Source organism: Ornithorhynchus anatinus, chromosome 7 (assembly GCF_004115215.2).
Source record: "Ornithorhynchus anatinus isolate Pmale09 chromosome 7, mOrnAna1.pri.v4, whole genome shotgun sequence".
NCBI lineage: Eukaryota > Metazoa > Chordata > Mammalia > Monotremata > Ornithorhynchidae > Ornithorhynchus > Ornithorhynchus anatinus.
Genome location: NC_041734.1, coordinates 56,881,385 through 56,895,699, shown reverse-complemented (window position 1 = coordinate 56,895,699; position 14,315 = coordinate 56,881,385). Strand labels below are relative to the sequence as shown.

Sequence of the window (14,315 nt, the reverse complement as noted above, 5' to 3'; positions counted from 1 at the left end):
GAGTCATTACCGCTGACTTCTCAGTGATGTTCTCAGAAGGGCCTCTGGAACTGCCTTTGCTTTCCTCTTTGAAGAACTGGGGCAGTGGCTGGTCAGAATAAAATTTTTTAAAATGTTGGCATTCCTTCTGCAAGGGTGTGCCCAATCAAAGAAAACAGAAACTTATTTTAAATCTAGCTGGGGGGCTGGAGAAGTGGGATGGGCCATAAAGGTAAGCAACTGTCTTCAGATGAAAGCTAACCATTCTTCATGTTCTCAGAAGAAGGAAAAAGAGGAAGTGGGCTCAAACTGCAGAAATAGTTAACTGGGGAAGAAAGAATTCCAGGGCCTTTCATCCAGTCCTTAAAAATGAATTTCCGGCAACTACGATTTCACCTCAGACTCTTCCCCTCCTTTCCTTCCCTCTCTCCCTGAGAAGAAAGCTATCTTCTCTTTTGAGAGAAATTAAAGCCATACTTCTTGACACAATGGAAAGAGGAAAGAGGACAGAAGTGCCCAACCCAAGTCATTCATGCTTGGAGCTAGTCAGGGTCTGAGGCTTCAGTTCTTCCCCCCAACTATGCCACGCTCCAACTACATAATACAGGGCACGGGGAAAGTGGTGGAAGCTGGTGGCTGTTACAGTCCAAAAAGAAAGAAGAGAAGCTGCTGGGAGAGGATTACCCCTCACCTTCCTACTAACAGGGTCTTAAAAAAAAAAAAAAGAGCTATTGTGTCTTGCTCCTGTGATTTTCATATTTTGTCCTGCACTGAGTTGCACTGCACTATTAGGAAGAATATCTTGACCGTGGGATTATCAGTGGAGCAAGTTTCGAACAGAATAGCTCCCTGGAGATCTTTAAACAGAGAATAAATAATCAACTGTCCCAGATGATGGAGGCATCCATTGCCTGGAGGCAGGAGGCTGGTCCAGGTGAACGTGAGGTTCTCTGCAGCTTTGGGATTCCATGACTCAATGGCAGCGTGCCACTTCCTGAAGTAATTTCTGCACTGTACCCGCCCCTAGGTCAGGGAGCTCAGGATGCAGCTGTAACATTAACTAGCTCTCCAGGAAGTTCCTAGTGGCGTTTTCTCTCAAGCGCCATGTGCCCCATCTCCATGTCAGCAAGCAAATTAAGAAAGAAAAATTTTACCCCTAATTCTGGAATTTTGTTATATGTCACAACCTCATTATTTCCAATTCTAGGGTGCCTGCCTTTTCACTTTCCTAAAAGGGAAAAAACTAAACCATATCTTATTTCCCCGCGGTCACTATTAATGGAGCACTACAAAGCAGGAAGATGTCTATTTCGGGATGTGAGAAGTTTTTGACCCAAGGAAGGAATGTGTAAATCTGAAGCAAGTTATTTCTGGGGCAGGGATAAACTCAAACAAACTTATGAACTAATCAGAATTCTGCAGCCAATTAAAAATGAAACTCCCCATATTCACTGAACAGACATGAAAGGAGTGGTCTGACTCAGAAAAAACAGTCCAATTATTTGAGAACAAACCCCCGACACCTCAATTTTGACTGAAATGCAAGAAGTGTCTTCAAACATGTTTTATTTACTTGTTGGGTTACTCTGCTTTATTGCACGCTATTTCAAAGGAGACGGCCTATCAGTTCACCTAAAAATTACTCACCGGTGAGGAAAATTACCCACTCAGATGAGGATGAACAATCAATCCAATACTGTTGTGTCATTCATCTGCAGCTTGTCCGGGATACAACTCTGGGAATTTCCCAGCCCAAGGCATCATGAAAAAGGCATACGGAGCTGGCCAGCCCTAAGCAAATAAGGCATGTTACAGAGTACTGACCTAGGAGCCAAGGTCCTGCTCTTAAAAATGATAGTTGGAAAACAATTTTAAGTCAGCCTGTATCTGTATTGTATCTAAGCAGCATGACTTAGTGGAAAGAGCACCGGGCTGGGAGTCAGGAGTTGTAGGTTCTAATCCCAGTTCCAACCGCTTGTCTGCTGTGTGACCTTGGGCAAATCACTTCATTTCACTTCTCTGTGCCTCAGTTACCTCATCTGTAAAATGGGGATCAAGATCTTGAGCCCCATGAGGGAAATGGACTGGGTCCAACCTGATTACCTCGTTTCTACCCCAGTGCTTAGAACAGTGCTTGGAAAATAGTAAGAGCTTAAATTCCACAATTATTATTATTACCCCAATGCTTGACACATGGTAAACACTAACTAAATATCAATTATTTTCATTATCATAATAATGATAATAATGCTCTGAGAATTTATATATTTCTCCTTGATATTGTTCACTGGAGAGCTTTCTCCATGAGCACCACCTGTAGCATTTCAAACAGAGGAAACTGAAGAGTCTTTTTCAGCTCCTTCAGTAGGGCTCTCTGAACTGCTTATACCAGGAGAATTTTTTAAAAGAGGATGTAACAATAGCTAAAATACACCAGAGCCAAATTAATGAGAATCGCCTGCACAGGCAAGGTTTAGCTGAATGAGAATCCCTGGGTTTCCCCACAAGGGATGAAAATCCAAAGGGATCAGAGTCAAGTGAATCAAAATCCAGCTAAACTATATCTAAGGGCAGTTCTAACTTTGAGCCCCCAGCACCGAGGCCAAATTCAATGTAAGATTAGCAAAAGCCCTTCATCCACAACCCAGTGGGAGGACATTTATCCATCTCATTGTGTGTGGGGGGAAAAAATAGCCATACATTTGCCTGCCAAGAACAACCATGGCTCTAGTCTAGATAGATCAGAACAATATGCACTGATTAAAACTTAATTGTGAAGCTGCTACTGCCTGGGAACAAACGTTAGAGTCCTGGCTTTAGAAGAGGAAAAGGGATCCAGTGCATTAGAGGGAGGATGGGCCTGGTGGGCTCATAATGAGGCCTATCTGATCTACCAGGAGCTCATGGCCACATTATCTTTCCCCAAAGGCTGTCTCTTTCACCGCGTGTCACATTGATGTTACACAGGGGTAGCTCAGTGGGAAGGCACCTGTCCCTGTGCTTTGATCTTCATCAAAAGTTTTAAATCCCATTCTATCCTCCTTAATGCAATCCTCTGGTTATTGGTAGAGATCAGAGGGTGAACCATGCAAGCAATGTGGTCTGAACTCCTTGCACAGAGTCAGCTTTCTCCATTTCTGGCACCACCTGAGGCCCCGGATCATCTCGGTTCCTGAATCTCTTGTGAGGACGCAAAGGACTGGCTGCCTGGGATGGGGCTGCCCTAAGGGGCTCTTAATGTAAGGCAGACCAACAGGCAGTTTAGCTATCTGCTTCAGATGGGGCAGCTCTGACCGAGGTCAGAGGGAACACCATTAAAATCTAACCCTTTCCCGACTGCCTTCTTGGCTTTAGGGTCACACGCTGGAGAGCCAAGTTTTTCCTGCTGTCCATCTGGCATCTTCCATCTGCCATCTCCATGGCTCTTAAGAAAAAACAAAACTGAGGGCACAAATAAAGTCTATGCATTTCCCCAAATTGGTGCTCCTCCATGAGAGAACACACCTCCACAGCATTTCAATGAAAAGTTAATGTCATTTTAAAAAAAAAAATTAAAAGTATGCCACTTAGGGGCCTTTCCAAGCCTTGAAATTCATAAGCTGGTCACTTAAAAGTAACCACATCTCTTAAAAGGAGATTCTCATGCATTTCATTATAGATCAGTTTAGATCAGAGCTCTTCAACTTAGATGTCTTTAATGGAGTAACCATAGCTGTAGGTTTACTTTAGTTAAATGTCCCCCTTGTCTTTTTCATAAGCTTTCTCTCAGCTTATTGAAATTGAGGTTGAAATAGAAGATGTGCGTTTTATTCTTTCTTAAAGGAATTTCAACCACTTGAGAAGGTCAATTAGGGTCACTATGAAACCCTCATTTAAACCATTAGGAAACCAGTAGGTACATGTTTCTTCATTCTAGCTATTAATTTTAAGCAATTGAGTTTCAAAGGATTAGGATCTCTAAGAGTGTGCGTGTGTGCGTATGTGCGTATGTATGTTGAGACAGAGAAAGAACGAGAGAGAGGGACCCGGAGAGAAAGACAGTGAGCTGGAGAGGGGAGAGGAAGGGGTGGGCGTATGTGAATGCCTGGATGACAGGAAAGAAAAACAACTCTCCTCTGCAGATGGGGGCAGTTCTTTGGAGCAGGTAAATGCTTAAATGGTGTGAAGAGCCTCCTTAAGCTAAGGCCCTTAGAAACCCAAGAACCGCAGCAGTCAACCCCTACCTCATGATTGGTACAACCAATAGTCACCTGCCCCTCCTGATACCCACAGGACACAGTCCACATTTCAGCCCACTCTCCTATTTCAAAATAGGGTGTCAAACTATTGTGAATATGGAATGTGTCTGTTTATTGTTATAGTGTACTCTCCCAAGTGCTTAGTACAATGTTTTGTGCACAGTAAGCACTCGATAAATGTGATTGAATGAATATATCTGATCATCAGCAGCCAGGTACCTCAGCCTATGCCCATGCCCCAACACAAATCGGCCTTCAAGTGAACATTTTAATCAAAATGACAAGTCTCCTCCCTTCTCTTCCCATATGGAGCTCTAATTCTTGGTGACTTTAGGCTACTTATATTCATAGCAGCAGATGTAACATCACTAGTACTTGGTAAATGTTGCCAGTGAAAATATTCAAGGCCGCTTTAAAATACACTGGGCTTCTGGAGAGGGGGATTCCTTATGATTAGCTCATGACTTGTGACAAATGATTTCAGCAGCTAATTAAGGTAGGACAAGGATTGCAGAGGTGGGATATTTTGGGGTCAAATTTGAAGATGACAATGGGCACCTGCTAAGGTTGGGACCACCAGCACATCAGCATCTTCACCCAAGCTCTGCTCCAGTTAAGAACACACAAAACACATACTTGGATTTAACATCATGTTAGAGCACTAAATCAATCAGTGGTACTTACTGAGCACTTATGTGTGCAGGGCACTCTACCAAGAGCTGGGCGAGTATAACAGAGCTGGTGTTAACCAGGGTAAAAAAAAATATATTTTCTATTTTCCAGTTCATGTTTGAAATGGCTTCAAAATACTAGTTTATATTGAATTAAAGTTGCCAAAATAGAAACACACATGTAGGCCACCCTACCTAGACAGTAAGCTCATTATGGGCTGGGAATGTGTCTATTTATACTCAAGAGCTTAGTATACTGCTCTGCACACAGTAAGCGCTTAATAAATACGGCTAAATGATTAGGCGAATGCCCTACCTTAAACTAGGAATCCTAAATTCTGGTGTTTAGTCTTGGTTCTACTAATTCCCCACAGTTTGGACTGAAGTAAAGTTCTCCCTCTTGGCACCTCAGTATCTCTATCTATAAAATGGGAAGAATAACACTGACCCAACCTTAGTTTCCTGGAATTCTGTGAGGATAAATGAGATTAACCAAGTCTGCTCAGGCCAAACCTGTTGAAAACATATTTCTGGAATCTCTGTGCATCCTAATAGCGCTAAAAATTAGGTGATTTGATGCTAGTTCTTTTAGTCACAATTCAGCATGGGAAAACTAAAATGTGTGTAAGTTACACCACGTGGACACAATCAATTCTTTTGGAGCAACAAAACCATCAGTGCTGCTTGCTGAACTGCAAGCATATCTGCCTGATTAACAAAGACTGTTTTTGGCTTTTCTCCAATTAGCCTTGTCTGTCCATCTTACTCTACTTTGAAGAGCCTAAGGGCAGCCTCCAGAGTAATGGAAAATCTGCAATGGAATGAGGCAGACAGTGCAAAACTGCTAGCAGCTTTCAATCACGGAAGAGAAGCAGCGTGGCCAACTGGACAGAGCACAGGCCTAGGAGTCAGAAGGACCTGGGTTCTAATCCTGACTCCACCACTTGTCTGCTGTATGACATTGGGCCCATCACTTAAATTCTCTGGGCTTCAGTTTCCTCATTTGTAAAATGGGGATTAAGACTGTGAGCCCCATGTGGGACATGGCCTGTATCCAACCTGATTAGCTTGTATCTACCGTAGTCCTTAGAACAGGGCTTGGCACATAGTAAGCGCTTCACAAATACCATAAAAAAGGGCAATGACTGGGCTTCTCTCCTTAACAGGTGAAGCAAAGGGCTGAGAGTCAGAGGAGCTGGGTTCTAATCCCAGCTCTGCTGCCTGTCTGCTGTGTGACCTTGGGCAAGTGATCTGATTACTCTGGGGCACAGTTTCTTTATCTATTAAGTGGGGATTAACAATGACTGTAATAATTATAATTGTGGTACTTAGTGCTTACTATGTACTAAGCACTGAGGTAGACACAAGCAAATCAGGTTGGACACAGTCCCATTCCCGCATGGGGCTCACAATCTTAATCCCCATTTTACAGATAAGGTAACAGGAACAGCATAGTTAAGTGGCTTGTCCAAGGTCAGGTAGCAGACAATAATAATAATAATAATGTTGGTATTTGTTAAGCGCTTACTATGTGCAGAGCACTGTTCTAAGCGCTGGGGGAGACATGGGGGAATCAGGTTGTCCCACATGGGGCTCACAGTCTTAATCCCCATTTTACACATGAGGTAACTGAGGCCCAGAGAAGTGAAGTGACTTGCCCACAGTCACACAGCTGACAAGTGGCAGAGAGACAAGTAGAACCCGGGCCCTTCTGACTCCCAGGCCCATGGTCTACCCATACATACATGTGAGAGTGCAGTCTTTCAAAAGATACTCCTCATCTGCACAACCTCTGATTTGCACTTGCTTCCTGGGAATGCTGGTAGTCTTCCTCCATTGCCAGATTCCTCAATTGCTCTGAAGCCCTTTGGGGTGGCAGAAAGTAAGAAGGGAGGCTGGAGGTGGAAGAGTCACAGAGTGACTCAGTCAATCAGGCAAATGCCCTAGGGCAGGTTTAATGGTGGCATTAACAGGACATCGCTCTAAACTATTGGTCCCACCTAGATGGTGCAAGTCCCTCTAACATGAGATTTTTCTCCACTCAGATGCAGCCCAATAATGGAATTTTTCTGGGAAAACTCCTTTCCAAAACTCCACTTAGCCTGAGAAGACCCAGCCGATATCTGTGGAAATGCTCTGCACTTGTAGATGCTTTCCAAATCCACTTTAGTAGTACTTTTTAAGTCCAGAGGACTGTTTGAATTAAACATTAAGAAATTCTGCTTAAGGACAAAGTTCTGTATTAACTAAGGACTTAAAATCTCTATTGGATATTCTATTTCATCCGAGTAATTACATATACTTGTCTTTTGTGCTTGAAGAAGTTGCCGCCAATAATGACATTTACCTATGGGCACATGAATGGCTGAAAAAGTCTAGGTGGGACCAACAGCTACTCTGCACGCACACAAAGACTGGCCTCTGCTGTGTTGCCATGTGTATTGTCTGCAGAGTCTGGTGCTGTTTAGGCTTTTGTTAATTAGTCTCTCTAATTGCCATGCTTTTTCTCTACATTATTCCCACCTACTCCAATACCTTTTCCATTTATGATCTAGGGCTCTTCTAATTTTCTGAATTAGAAGAGGCTTCCTAAAATAAAAAGCATCAGGAGGTCACTTAATATGAATTCTACTGTTGGCAGTGTAAAGGGTTTGGAATGAACATTTTTTTTTTAAATGGTACTTGTTAAGCACTATTTGCTAGGCCCTGAACTAAGCACTGGGGCAGATACAAGATAATCACATTGAACACAGCCCTTGTCTCACATGAGGCTTCCACTCTAAATCGATATAACAACACTTTCAAAAATCCCATCTTTCCAAAAAAAAAAACAACTTTGCAGTCTGTCTGCCACTAGACCATACAAAAGCAGTTAGTATAATGAAGACTTGAAATTTTGACACCAAGGTGCTTATTCTGAGGATTGACAATTTAACCTATTAAGAACTAAATGAAGTGCATTGATTTAAGCTGCTACACACACACACACAGTTATTAATACTCAGCTGCAGAAGATGAAGCTACATATACCAGAGGAAAAAGGATGTCCACAGTGAACTTCTAAAGTGAGCTGACTTATGGGAGAGAAGTCTCTCAATCTTGTTGCAGGGCTAATTTGAGGAATCCAGAGAGCTGACTTAACAATAGTTTCTTTGAGGACAGAAGATACCAAGCCATATTCTTTCTGTGGGAATACATCTCCAAGATAGTAATAATAAGGGGGAAATCAGCAAAGAGTAAAGGGGAAGAGGAAGGCAGAGGAAATCCAGAGTTGTCTCTTTTACAGTTACCACCCTGCTTTAATTTTTCAAGTGTTCAGAGAGGAAAAAAGTGAAGATGGCATCAACAGAATCAACAGTCAGATTAAGATAGGACACCCCAGATGTCACCAGAGACCTCAAAACACTGAAAACTCACACGGCTGAAAATGTTGGTCTGCCCCCTCAAAGGCTTATTTTATTCTTTGGATATTTCCACAAACACATCTCTGATGCAGCACAGAACAAACACCATAGTTACAGAACAAGGTCTCTTGGGTGCGGCGGTTGAATCAGGTTATTTTTGTAATGATGTACATTGTTCAAACTGCAAGAGTCCTTTAGAGATACAGAGGATGTGCCTAATTTCCTAAACACAGACAAATACCAGACAAAGTTAAGTGCTGCCGCTCTGATTACTAGTTTAAAGAAAGAATGTGGTGCTTGATATTTGCCAAGGAGACAGTCACAGCCAGTCAGTTTTGGAGTTAGACGAAGGAAAACAAAGTGACGCTTCTCTGATCAGTAAGTAGTCAGAGAAGGGCCAAATACTGCATTCAAAAACAGACTAGTAAGCACTCTCACATAATGGTGACATCTGCTGCTTCTTTTGCTGATGATCTTCAGGATTCTGTTGGAGAGGTAGAGTTGCAGCTTCCACAAAACTTGCTTGTTTTGTCAACTACTCTGGGACAAAAGGCCCAGCTCTGTGATACTATACTCTCCCAGGCACTTAGTAGAGTGTTCTGCACACACACAGTTAAGTGCTCAATAAATATGACTGATTGACTGAAAAGCTTATCTCTGCCAGGGAAAATAAGGAGGTAATAGACAGACCTTTTAAAATGTTTCCTACATATTCAGGCAGGCTATCCTTGGCATTTAGATCTGCTCATTATTCAATAGCCCATGTGATTTTGGGGAAAAAGTATTATTTTGGGGGTCAGAGGTGGGTGGGGGTTGAAGGAGCCCAAAAGAGAAATTTTACAGAGAGTTCCTTTGTTATAGAGCCTTTGGCCTATCTCTTTGGAAATCATACAACTTTGCTAATGCTGTCTTTAAAGAATTAATCAAGCAAATAGTTAGGCCCTGGTTACGCTGCAGCCAGCCAATTATGAGTTGCTTGGAAATTCATCACTGGCATGTTCAACTACATTTTCCCATATAAAGATTAACAGAACTATGTAGAAACCCGGCTCATTCCCAGATCAACACAGCTTTAATCCCGGTCAAACAAACATTAGGAGAGTTTATTTGGGGCCAAACAAGTTGCAGCATTTTGGTGGGGCCAGGGGGTTCTTCTAGCTCCCAGGGTCTTACTTGACATGAAGATGTGCCCACACTTCCTGGGTTGCAAAGACATTACAGAGGAGTTGGTCAATTCAGAAATGGCTCTGGGAATATTATATACCAGGTGAACAGGCAAGGAGCCGGGTTCTCTCACGCCACCAGGTAGGAGAGGAAAGCAGCATGGGATACGGCAGTGTCTTCTCCTCAGAGTGCTGGGGCTGTGGAGATACGGGGCTTGCTCCTTCTGGTATATTTTGGGGAAAAAAAGCTTTGGTCAAAAAATTAATTTTTGACTCAAGTCTGCAGGAAGCTACCCCAACACTCTGTGCTAATCGACTGTAAACAGGATTGTGCAGAGCAGACAAGGTGACCGCTTTGGGGCCATGTGCCTCCAAACACCTCCAGAAACAGGGATCTCAGAACATTTGTCTGACTGGTAGAGAACATTTCTGTCTTTTCTGCTCACTTCTGCTCTCCAGCACCTCAGGTCAGTCTCCAGGGACAGACATGCTGAAGATGGGAGGAGGCAGAAGCCTCCAACTGGGTGATATCCCTGGTCAATGAGGGTTCAGCTCCTCAACCAAAGCACCCAGTCTGCATGACTCCGCCTTGCTGTTTTTCAGCCAGAGTGTGCTGGATTATAATAACAAAGTACCAGCAGTAAATCCCCCTTTGAAAGTGGCTATGAAGACAAGAACTCTAAGTTCTATTTAGACCTAAGAGAATTACATGAACTATTTTCAACCTATAAGATTTGCTTTGTGCAGAAAGTTTTGTTTTTTTTTTTTAAAAAAAGAGAGTCCCCTCAAATCCTTTTAAAGGAAACATGCTTCAAATTATGACAACTTGCATGAGCTAAAGGGAAAGGGCGATAGAAAAAGGAGAAAAGGGCATCATGTCAATGGGACGTATTCATTAGCTGTCACTGGCCAGCAAACTGGAAATCTTCCTGGGCCGCCACTTACTGCCACGATAAGTCATTTGAATACTTCCCTCCCCCCTACATACTTAGCCCTCTACCTACTCTCCATATGATATTATCCCACACATCCTTTAAACTTGGGTTCCTATTTCTGGAGCTTTTGACATCTCCCTTACCGCCTCTCCATTTCACTGGACTCCTGCCCTGGTACCCCAATCGTATGTGTCTTTATTGTAAACTTCTCCCCTGTTTCTGTTCCTGCCGATCTAATTCCAGTTCTTTTTCGCCCAAGCTCTTTAAACCTCAGGACTTCAAGAATGGGGTGCGGGCAATAGTTACCCCTTTTCTTTTCATCTGTTTCTCAGCCCTTTCCACTCCTCAACTTGGTCTCCTTCCTGTTGTTCCACAGCTCGGGGGAAGCTGGAGCCAAGAACAGAATTAAACCAGCAAGGCAGAGATAGGGATAGGTACAGGGATGAGGAGAGCATGACACTTTTCTGATGATGATTATGATGATGGTGATTATAATAATAATAATAATAATAAGGGCTGGGTGGGTTTAAGGTTCCAAGGTGGGATTCAGCCCAGCAAGAGGTGTTGAGAGGAAGATCGGGGAAGAGAGAGGACAGGGATGGGAATAGACTTTTTAAACAGGGTGGGTGGGGGATGAATAAAACAATTTCAATGGCTTACATGGGAAATAGGTGGCAGGGAGAGGGAGATTTCCAATGAGCTAGCCTGCAAGTGCAAATTCGTGCCTCTGATAAATGAGGAGGGTTATTTTTTTGAGCAGCATGCAGAGAGTCTTCAAAAGCGAGAAAATCCCTTTCAGATACCTGGAATCCCACTAAAGTCCAACTGGTCTACCAGCTTCTTCGGGTTTGAAAACTAAGTTTAGATACAAGAGGCTTGGCGGGGATGAGTAAATCACCCATGGGTTTAACCCGCTTTTCCAGAAACTCTGCTAGCTGTAACATCAGCATATCATCATTATGGGGTTTATACTACCATTTCTGTTTTCTTCTAAGTCCTGAGTTTGCGACTTTGCAGCGGGGGAACTTGCAACTTTGTGAAAAGCCTATCACAATTCACAAAGCATTATAAGAATCCAGTGCTTAATACAGTGCCTGGTACACAGTAAGCACTTAAATACCATTAAGTAATTACTAATTTGAAGGTTTTCATCCTCCTTTAAGTTCACATTCTTGTTCCTAAATTTCACAAATTCCAATTTTCTAAGGATAACCAAAAGATCAGTAATCTCCAAAACTCTATTTCCTAGAGGGGGAAAACAATTATGTAGTAACAAATAACTTGAAAAAGGTTCAGTCTGAACGTGCATGTATGGTACCAACATATAAACATCAACAATTCGCCAAGCGTGACTTCTTAAAATGCTTTTCACCAGAGGGCTGCCTTTATGTGAGTTCATTTCCGAGATTTCTATCTAGTTTCTGTTGTGACAACTTCAGGCAAATATCTGAATTTACTGGAAATCCAACTATCTCAGCGTTTTGCCAACAGCTTGTAGATAGCTCCCTCTGAACTGAGGCAAACAAGGGTCAGTGTACAGGTATTTCCAGCTATTGGAAATGTTAAACTGTTGACAGCTCTTTGTAATAAAATATAGGACGTAAGAGCCCAGCTAGGCAGGATATAATTTCTAAAAAAAGCCTACATGCAAAAAAAAAAAATCTGTGAAAGGCTAATCAATTGCTGTTCAAATATTAAGAAATCAGAAGTCAGTGGTTTAAAAAGGTCTCTGTATTTTCCAATAACATGAATTAAAAGTGCCACTTGGTTTGAGTGCTTTCAGAACCTACAAAAGGTTTCATTTCATATAAGGTTATTACTGGCATAGATAGGGACAAGAATTGGGGTAACAGTTACCCCCTCCCCAGAAAGGTTCTGAGGAGTTGTCTAGGTTTATGCCTTTTTACAGGCTCTTCTGTAGTCCCCCTCCATCCTCAAAACCCTATGAACCCTCACTCTCTGTTGTTCCCACTCCTTGTCTCAGCTGCAATTTTCCTTCCTGCTCTGGCGTAACTAGAATTCCCATCGGATCCCTTATTCACACTGGGCAGCAGGGGTTATTTCAGAATGTTGCAGGGCACCCCTCCCCCGCACCTCCAGCTACTTGGCCTTGTCTCAGGGAGGAGGGTTACAGCGTGAGCCGTGTATTCCCTGGTTACACTAAGCTCAGAAATCTCATTTCCAACCCAAATAGCTATTATCCCCCAAGAAGAGCATAAAACTCTTCGCACAGCCTGCCTCGGGATCAATTGCAAACTCAGGTTCTTCGGCTTGGAGCCAGTGGCAACTTAACACATTCTGCAGGTGACCGCTAGGGAGAAGGGGAGACCAGTGAGTGCTATTACCACCAGTGCCAACCTGAGGAGAGCTAGCTCATCTTTAAAGTCCTGGATAAGGTGTCAAATAAATGGGTCCAAAGGCATGAGAAGGAGGGAAAATCAGTTAGACAGAAAGAAGCCAAAAAAACCCGCAAACCAAAACCAAAAAAAAACAAACCAAAACCCAGTTTTAATAACAGACTCTAGTTTCTATTATCTCTCTCGATGGAATCAATAAGGTTAGAGTTCACTTGGGCTATTTAGAGTTATGTGTCAGCTTTTTCTAGGTGTGTCCCCACCCCATTACATCACCGCTAGTTGCCTACCTCCCTTACAGCCTCTCCTATGTGAAAATGGAAAAATGTAGCAATAAAAGTGCATTAATCAGAAGGCCCAGTGATCGATAGGATGCTGGTCTAGGGGGCATCTTTTCCAAACCAACCAGTCAGCTTACAATCAGCAGGATTATATAACCAATAATTCGGTTTAAACAGAAAACCAGAAGCCTTGTTCATAAAATATGGAACTTTAAAAAAATGCCAAACAAAACATACAATAATGGTAAGCAAGCCAAGAAAAGTTGGAGTGCTCTTAGTAATGAGCCCTGTGTTACTACCAAGAGTGATCTTCAGGGAACAACTTTATAATGTTACACCATTGCATACTTTAACTTTTTTTTTTTTAAGTGACAGAACTAGAGTTCAAACCACCTAAGACTTAAGTTTGACAGCTCTGTGGCAGCAGCTTTACAATACATTACACATCATTTACTCTAAATGCACATCTCAATCTGTTTGCATAGACAGGTCAGAGACAGTTTCCTGCACGCCTCACAAATACTCCAAGCAAGTCCTTGAAACCATACTTACAGCTTTTGCCAAAATGCCCATGAGTTCAGGAAACTGGTGTGTTAGGAGGGCAAGCATCGCTGTAAAGGAGCACAGTCCTGCTGTGAAGTGGATGAAAAAAGGAAGCTCCTTCTTTGGATACACAGAAACATGATGGAATGCTGTAGGTAAGAAGAGAGAGAAACAAATGACTTGGATACTTTATTGCAGGGAGTTGGTGTGATCAGGGTCGAAACACATTTCTTTAAAATGTTATGATGACTTTTTTTTCCAAGTGGGAAAGTGAAAGAGGAAAAAACACCACAAACGCCCAGGCCAAGGGCTAGCCTCACTTCATTGATAAGTGGTTTTATAATCAAAATATGCTCAGGAATGTGTGAAGAACAGCACGGAAGCAAGTGCATGTGCTGGGATTTCATTATACTCAGAGTTAGTCACTATCCCAGGGATTCCTGGTGCAATATCCTGCATAAGTGAAGGATGAGTAATTCAGTGCTGTCGCGGGGTCAGCTGTAAATTACTGTCACTAAAATCAATTGTTCGATAAACAAAACACAGAGGAAAAGTTGTCATTTTCAGGAGCTGCAAAGTGACACTTTCTACATCTCCTCCATGATTTTCAGCATATCCACTCCATCACCTCAAAAGCCAGTTCTTCAGGCCAGTTTTCAGCAGAAGGAAATTAACATCAGATTAGCCGGGAAGAGAGGCCTGTTAACACTGCTGGATTTTCCGAAAGATCCATTCTAAAATGCGAGA

General features: G+C 42.6%; 1 protein-coding gene across 3 annotated transcripts in view; it reads right to left on the bottom strand.

Moving 5' to 3' along the window:
- Positions 1 to 8,316: 8,316 nt before the first annotated feature.
- The window catches only part of ST7L (suppression of tumorigenicity 7 like), a 52,814-nt gene continuing 46,815 nt past the window's right edge, over positions 8,317 to 14,315 (bottom strand). For all 3 annotated transcript variants that reach the window (XM_029069531.2, XM_029069530.2, XM_039912633.1), the window contains one exon: positions 8,317 to 13,717. In XM_029069531.2, coding sequence (XP_028925364.1) covers positions 13,539 to 13,717 — 179 coding nt within the window. In that variant the 3' untranslated portion in view covers positions 8,317 to 13,538. The remainder of the gene's footprint in view (positions 13,718 to 14,315) is intronic.